The sequence below is a fragment of the Hydractinia symbiolongicarpus genome, chromosome 4 (genome assembly GCF_029227915.1).
Source record: "Hydractinia symbiolongicarpus strain clone_291-10 chromosome 4, HSymV2.1, whole genome shotgun sequence".
NCBI lineage: Eukaryota > Metazoa > Cnidaria > Hydrozoa > Anthoathecata > Hydractiniidae > Hydractinia > Hydractinia symbiolongicarpus.
This window is the reverse complement of record NC_079878.1, coordinates 10,674,975-10,683,292: the sequence shown is the minus strand read 5'-3', so window position 1 is coordinate 10,683,292 and position 8,318 is coordinate 10,674,975. Positions and strand designations below refer to the sequence as shown.

At 35.1% G+C, this 8,318-nt stretch overlaps 1 protein-coding gene across 1 annotated transcript; it reads right to left on the bottom strand.

Annotated features, from left to right (window-relative positions):
• Window positions 1-771: 771 nt before the first annotated feature.
• Window positions 772-8,044, bottom strand: LOC130641201 (annexin A7-like). The gene is made up of 4 exons (XM_057447899.1): window positions 7,916-8,044; window positions 5,848-6,107; window positions 1,137-1,274; window positions 772-1,051 (listed from the first exon to the last, which is right to left on the bottom strand). Exons 1-4 carry the CDS (start codon window positions 7,926-7,928, stop codon window positions 872-874), a joined length of 591 nt encoding a protein of 196 aa, XP_057303882.1. The 5' UTR covers window positions 7,929-8,044; the 3' UTR covers window positions 772-871.
• Window positions 8,045-8,318: the final 274 nt, after the last annotated feature.

Genomic DNA, 8,318 nt, shown 5'->3' with positions numbered 1-8,318 from the left:
CTCATCTTTATCATAGGTAGATTTCAATTTCAACCAGCATTTTTTTTTGGTTTGGTCAAGGATTGGATATTTCAGGGAATTTCCCTTTACTCATATTCTGTATAATATTAGTATATTCTATTATATATCATTTAATATTATTTTGTGTTGATATCAGCATATGATTTATTTTTACTTGTTTTGGGATGGAGGTGGTGGTGGAAATGGTGAAAGCGGGGTTTTGGGGGGTAAAGGTGTAGGAGGAGCGAAAACCTGATTATAATCACTCCCTACTACTACTAGCTACCGCTACTCTAGACTGGTACCCTTCCGTGCTCCACTATTCTCGATAGTAAAAACGGCGACAAAAAAGAAGCTAATTTGAAAGTTCTACCGGCTAATTCGTAGAACAAAAAAGAAATTGCTTGTATTTTATATACAGTGAATGTATTTTTTATTTACATCAATTTTCTAAATTAAAAAAAAAACATAATTATTTGATCAAGATTTATAGTACTTACTTTTACAACGACGTATTGGTGCAGCGCTGTTTGAAGTAGTTTTCCCGCCAAATAAAATTCACGTATGATCAATCTTACTTCTCATTACACGAGGATTCGATTTCGTAAATAACAAACCAGAAAAAAACAATAAGGTTTGTTATTGTTTGTGAAAAAATATTGTAAGGCGGACTTGTCCAAATCATATCTAGCCTTCGTATTAAGTATATCTTTGAAAAATACCTGATGTTTTATACTAGACTCCTCGCTTAATCGAATTATCAGGCGTCTATAAAAATTATTATCGTGCCATTTAGTATAGTAATTAAATCTTCGTCTTACAAAATTAACTGTTCTATATTACTTCAAAATTACACTTCAATATTTACATTTCAATCGTAATAATTCTTGCTTATATTCGGATATATCACAGCAAAGTAAATCACCAAGTAGATTGCCGTACAGACATAACCGAAAATGCCAAAACCAAGTGCGGCATATCCAAACTTTTTCGCCATATCTGAAGCGCTTCTTGCGCGAAACAGATCTCCCTGCGCAACCGCGTTATTTACCTAAAATAACACCAATCAATATCAACACTGTCCATAACATTAAAAATATATTTATCATAACGTTAAAAATATGGCTATCAAATACCTCCATGGATTTAACGATTGAGATAAGTCCCAAAGGCCAGCAACAACACAAACATGTGAGCCACGCAAGTGTACTGTGGTTATCAGGAACAGTACCAACGTATGGAGTTGGTGCCGGCATGACAACAGTATTCGCAGTCTAAAACATACAGTTCAAATAAACATCACTTTTTCGTGTCTATATAAAATATGTTTATTAAAAAAAGTTGGGAAGTCATCTGAAGGTTATAGAGGTGTGCATGGAGGCTATGGATTTGGGAGCAGAAATAAGGAAGGGGAGAGATTGCTTGAGTTTGGAATGGCAACGGACATGGTGGTTTGCAACACATCATTCAGTAAGAGACAGAGTAGGCTGATAACATATGAGTCAGGTGGTTGTAAGACACAGATAGATTACTTTTTGGTTAGAAAGTCAGACAAGAAAGTGGTGAAGGACGTGAAAGTTATATCGGGGGAAGAGTGTGTTTCCCAGCATAGGTTGCTGGTTTGTGATATTATCTTGAAGAGTGTCAAAAAAGCCAAGGGAAAGTACAGGCCCCGTCGAAAAGTCTGGAAGCTGAAGGAAGAGATTGTAGCAAGACAATTTAGTGCAAAAGTTCAGCAGTTAGCCTACAATAGTCAATGTGATAGTGACAATGTTGAAAGTACTTGAACTACTTTGAAGAATTGTCTTCTAGAAGCTTCTGATGATACCTGTGGGTGGACGAAAGGACCAGCTAGACATAGACAGACCTGGTGGTGGAATAATGAGGTTGACCAGTGTATAAAGGAAAAGAGGAAACTTTGGAAAGAGTGGAAGTCAGGTGGTAGTAAAAATATTTACTGAGAAGCTAAGCGTCGCGCTCGTACAGCAGTGTATAAGGCAAAATCAGAAGCAGAGAGAAACAGATTTGCAGATGTGTTAAGAAGGGAAGACCAGCGCAATGAGGTATTCAAGATAGCAAAGCAAATGAAGAAGACTAATCAAGATATTGTAGGTGAGAAGTGTATACGTAATGATGAAGGTGTTTTGGCTAGCACAGAGGAGGAGAAAAGGGTAGCTTGGAAGAATCATTATCAGAGGTTGCTTAACACTGAGTTTGATTGGGACAAGGATAATTTGTCTGATGATGATGTCGTGGAAGGGCCAGCTATGCAGATCAAGACAGAATGGGTAGTGGAGGCTATTAGGAAATTGAAGATTGGCAAGGCTGCAGGAGTATCAGGTATTGTTGCAGAGATGGTAAAAGCATCTGGATATATTGGAGTTGAGCTTATTACAAGTCTTGCTAACCAGATTATAAAGGATGGTGCTATTCCGAGTGAGTGGCAGTCGAGTGTAATAGTGAATTGTTTCAAGGGCAAGGGTGATGCATTAGAAAGGGGTAACTATAGAGGTTTGAAGTTGGTTGATCAAGTAATGAAAGTTATTGAAAGAGTGATTGATAAGTTACTTAGAGAAAGAATTTATATAGATAAGATGCAATTTGGTTTTGTTCCAGGGCGTGGCACTACAGATGCAATATTTTTACTCAGACAGCTTCAGGAAAAGTATTTAGGAAAGAGAAAGAATCTCTATTTTGCCTTTGTAAATTTAGAGAAAGATTTTGAGTGCCGCGTAAAGTTATTTGGTGGGCTATGAGAAAATTAGGTGTGGATGAGTGGCTAGTTACGATGGTTCAGTCTATGTACAGCAATGCTAGAAGTCGTGTCAGGATTAACGATTCACGTAGTGATGAATTTAGTGTAAATGTTGGTGTACATCAGGGTTCTGTACTTAGTCCTTTGTTGTTTATTCTAGTCTTAGAAGCGCTGTCGATGGAGTTCAGAACAGGTTGTCCATGGGAGTTATTGTATGCAGATGATTTGGTTCTCATAGCAGAGTCGATGGAAGAATTAGTTGAAAAGTTTGAGAAGTGGAAGAAAGGACTAGAAGAGAAAGGGCTGAAGGTAAACACAGCAAAGTCTAAAGTCATGATAAGTAGCATTGCAGCCAAGTGTGACCTTGTAGTTGGAAAGTGGCCTTGTGGAGTTTGCAGGAAAGGGGTTGGTAGTAACTCAATTTTTTGTCAGACTTGCAAGCATTGGGTACATAAGAAGTGCAGTAGTATTAGTGGAAGGTTAAGAGCTGGCATACAGTTTGTATGCAAGCGTTGCAAAGGTGAGATTATAGAGAATGAAGTATTTCCAGCTTTAATGATGTACAACAGTGGCTCGTTAGAGATAGTTAAGAACTTCTGTTACTTAGGTGATATGTTGGGTAGTGAAGGGGGTGTTGGAAGAAGTGTTACTTGCAGGATAGGTTCTGCTTGGAAAAAGTTTAGAGAGTTACTTCCTTTATTGACTAGCAGAGTCCTGTCAATTGAGGTAAAAGGAAGGTTGTATGAGGCCTGTGTAAGAAGTGTTATGTTGTACGGTAGTGAGACATGGGCAGTGAAGCAGGAAGATCTTGACCGTTTAGAAAGGAATGATATGAGAATGGTTAGGTGGATGTGTAATGCCAGTCTGAGAGACAGAAAGAGTTCAGATGAGCTAAGAAGCAGGCTAAGTCTCCGTAGAATTAAAGATGTTATCCAGATAAGAAGATTGGATTGGCTGGGGCACTTGGAAAGAATGGAGGAGGATAATTGGGTAAGAAAGTGTAGAGACTTGATAGTTCCTGGGGCAAAGCCCAGAGGCAGACCGAGAAAGACTTGGCAGGAGGTTATAAGGACAGACTTGATAGAGAGGAAGTTGAGTTTAGATCTAACACAGTCTAGATCAGATTGGAAGAGGGTCATTAATATACCCCGTCCAACCCATGCTAGCATGGAAAACGGACGTTAAGCCGAGAATGATGATGATGATGATGATTTAAAAGAGCCATTTTTTTTTGATGTTCAGAAATACTACAAATGGCATTTCATACAACTATGATGTTGAGAAATAAGATGAAAAATGATGTGAAAACAGGCAAAATTTTCGATAATCTTCAACCGACGATAGTTTGTATAAGCTAATGCACGATAACAAAAAAAACTTGTTTTCTTGCCTTGGATTTCTCCTGTTTGTTTAATATGTTTCTTAATTTCGGCAAAGTTATTTAGATGTCACTATGTTGCGAGATCTTGGAGAAATCTAACTTTTTTAGTAAAGTAATTTCAAAAATTTCCCATTAATTATAAATAACAGTATTTTCAGAAATTTCCCATTACAATCAAGGTGAATGACAGTAAAGATGAAAAGGGAGAACTTTTTCCATTGAAATCTAACATAAAAAAATGTTTGATTGTTGAAGAAAGTTAAAAGTTTTAAAAAATCAAATTTCTCGCGAGAATTTAACTTCGCAAATGCGAGGATAATTCGTGAAAGTCGGGAATTTTTCTTCTCGCAAAAAAAAACTTCTCTTAAAATGTATGGAAGCATAACTAATAGTGTATGTAGAATTCCTATAACTTGTAAATTAGGATAGATAAAAATGGTAGACCTTAAAAGTAACGTAATGACGTTGAAATAGGAATAAATCCCGAATAAAAAAATCTATAACCAATTCACAATTGTTTTTCGCTTATAATCGCTTCTTTTCGTCGTAGTCTTGACCTTTCAAAGTATCAATGATAATTAAGGACTACTGTTCTTCTGGGTAACCAAGCTCTTTCTTTTTGGCAGATAAATATGGGAAAATGATTATTTTAAATAGATCTTTACACTTTTCTAAATTAGACCAATGATTTGGAGTATACGTGACATGAAAATTGGTCGAAAATGCATATTTTGGTAAACATCTTTTCGACTACCCTTGATAAATAAACTGCACAGGTAGAAAAATCACTAGTGGCAGAAACAACAAAAGGCGCTGTAATTTGTCTTTTGTCATCAAGCCCTTTGATTGGGACATTTTTTGCCCCCTTCAATGAAAATGTATACTTCCCAGGAGGTACACGGGAGAGAGGGGACTAGTCAAGATTTAAAACAAGACCTTGGGGAATATCATGATCCAATATAAAATTGATCCATATGCCTGTGCAGCAAAAGCACAAGAAAGATACTTCGATAGATGGAAAACCGTTGGTCATGTGTCGAGAAGAATTTCCCGCTTCACTTACTTCTTCATTAAACTAAAGAATGAAAAAAATCACAGGTAATGTAAAGTCGTTAAACTACAAGCCATCACTTAATCCTGTCCCAAGCGATGGGTTCGAGATACAATGAAAGATTTTTATGATTTCACTGGGATTATTCAAAACGACGAAAACTCTGACGATAGTGATTTTAAAATTGACCTTGAAATAGAAAGTACTAGTACTGAGGTACAAGAAGAGGAAGAGGAAAGCGAAGAATGACTTGGAAATGAAAAAAAAGATTTTATTATTATTGATTAGCGTTTGTTTTGTCAAATATAAGTAAAAAAAACTGTTTTCTTCTGAGAGGGGGTTAAAACTTTTCGTCGGTTAAAAGTGACGGAAATTCGTCGCTTTTCACAGATTATGCCAATAAGGTGGAGGGGAAGCAACTGAAGTTAAGGAAAAACATTTAAGGATAAATTTTTATGCCTTCAAAAAAAAAGTTTTTTATGTTACGTTTTAAGAATAACTTACCAAGAAGTAGGAGGTATCAGAGCTACACTACACAAATGTTGATTCAATTGTTTTCTTGTAAATTTTACGGCTTTTTAAACTGCTTTAAGGTTTTGCATATACATTAGGTTTAGTACACAGCTGGAAAATTATAATCTAATGCAATAATAATCTTACATAGCCATAAGCTTGTTGTTGGTATCCTTGGGGGTAACCACCAGCCTGTTGATATCCTTGTTGTGGGGCATAACCTTGTTGTTGTGGGGCATAACCTTGTTGTTGTGGGGGATAACCCTGGTTTGGGGGATAGCCTGGGGGTTGTTGTTGAATTGGTTGACCAGCTTGGAACTGTGGGTTTTCAGGCTGACCTTTTATTGGATCTGTAGGTTGTGGTTCTGGGCCTGCAGTCCATTGTGGCTGATAATCAGGAGGTGGTCCTGAAGAAAAAAGAAATTGTTGAGAACAACATGTAATTACACATATTTTGGACAACTTATCACACATGGTAAGAAACACAAATTTTTGCATATAAAACTGTGTGGCGGCATGAAACTATTAGTTTAGAAAATACAAACCATTGTTTTCTTTACTTGCATATAAAAAACATATATAAACATATATGAAAAAATAAATTTTCGTACTATATACACCCCCCTTCCCTATTGTCTGTATATATTTGGTCAACAAAAACTTATTTTAGAAAGGGCATTTCATAACAAAATGTCTGAGATGGGCACAATACAATAACTATTGGTTGTCTACCTACACTCCTAACATCGGCTTTGCGATTCATATTTATTTAAAATTAAATTCGCGTTATTTTAAATATATTACTCATGACAACTTAATTGCAGGGAGGTTGAGAAGGTGGGGTTATTTAGAAGGGGGTGAGGGGTTTAATAAGGCAGGTTATTAAGGTGGGAGAGAGATCACTTTTCTCAAATCTATAGTTTGGGAGAACCTTATTAAATTGAAGTGGGTGGATTTTCACTCTGTTAATTTTGGTATGTCTGACTCGTTGAAAATTGCACACTTTATTTTATTTTATACTTTAATTTAACATAATTATGGCAGGTCAAGGGGTCTAATAACAGGGAGAGGTGGATTTTCCACATTTTTAAAATGGTGAGGGCAGTTAGCAAATCAAAATGCGGTGTAAATTTTTTAAAATGCGTTGTTCCCAACATAATATCAAGATTATAATGCATAGTACCTATTTATCTATCTAGTTTACATAATTGGGTTTGAATTGTAAAATATAAATTCCATATTCAGTTTGCAGCTATTGTCTGGAAGCACTGTAGGGAACTTGCCATTAATCCGTTGTTAATGTTTTTTTGTTGCAACAACCATTAGTAAAATAGATGATACAAATGATTGATGAGAAATGAGATTGCAATTTTAACAATTTCTAAGACAGTATTTCAATTTGATAATTTGAACCCTGTACATGTCTGCTTCTAACCCCAGACTTGGCTTGGTATGTTTTAAAGATGGTCTTAATTTTCATAACTGGTAGCAAAAAGTGTTTTCAGTGGTAACTTTGCAGACATTCCATTTTTGACTTATATTTTTGGGCGTCCATCAGCGTTTTGAAAAATCTATCATTTTTTATTTACTAATCATTTTTCAATAGTGACGTATTAAAAAATTACTAGCCATTATTTATGTTTTGCTCGGGCATTGTTGTCAGTTCGTCAGACACAAAAGTAATAAGCAGATATTGCAGGACCGTTCGTTGAAGATCAAGATTTATCCACTCAAGGTGAGCAATATTGCCTCATCAAAAGTGGATAAATCTGATAGTCGACAAACAGACATGCAATATATGCATTATTATGTACCTAAAATCTCTTTTTTTGTTAGACATTTTTTATTTTTCTATTGCATTTTTGGCAAATAGAAGGCCCATTAAAGGGAGTAACAATATCTTGATTTCGTTTTTGTGTTGTATCATTGCATTGATGATTCGAACGTTTTACAGAAGTCATTGCATTGCAAATTAAAATACCAAAACAAGTGTGGAATATCGGTCAGGTATTGCACGGTTGTACGGAACATTTAGTTTTTTTTGTATATAAAAAACAGTTGACAGGTATATAATAAATGAAATGAAATGGAATGAAATGAAGTGACGTATATTTTAGCAACTAACAGATATATAAACTAATAAACCCACTTATTGCATTTTTTAAAACAAGATTCACAAAAGTTAAATTATATACACTTGTTTAAATTTACATACCTTGTTTTTCCATTTCTTAACAATGCAAAATCAACAATTTAATATTAATAATAAGCTCTTTTTCTAAGGAGTATGAAATGTACAATATTCAACAACTTTCCAAAAAAGTCAGTAAGGACAACACAACAGTATACACTTTAGCTACAATTCATTTTTAGTTTAGTCTACTTTAAAAGAAGAAACATTTGTGCAAAAGAAGCTTTCACAATTTTTTGTCGAAATCGTTAAAGTTAGGCCCGCCAAAAAAATTAAAAAGGTTTTATCGCAAAAGTTTATTTTCTCAGTATTACATTTGAAAAAGTTTTCACAACCTTTTTCTATTCTAATTTAAAGTTGAAAAATAAATCACTTAATCCTTAAAATCATGTGATTTTTTATCATTGATGGCATTCTATGATAGCTT

Bases quoted from the DNA above. Each gene is read 5' to 3' on its own strand.
- LOC130641201 (XM_057447899.1), bottom strand. The intron at 1,275-5,847 runs GTAAGATTATTA...TGTATGTTTTAG, and splicing joins AACAACAAGCTTATGGCTAT to ACTGCGAATACTGTTGTCAT. The intron at 1,052-1,136 runs GTATTTGATAGC...GTGTTATTTTAG, and splicing joins CAATCGTTAAATCCATGGAG to GTAAATAACGCGGTTGCGCA.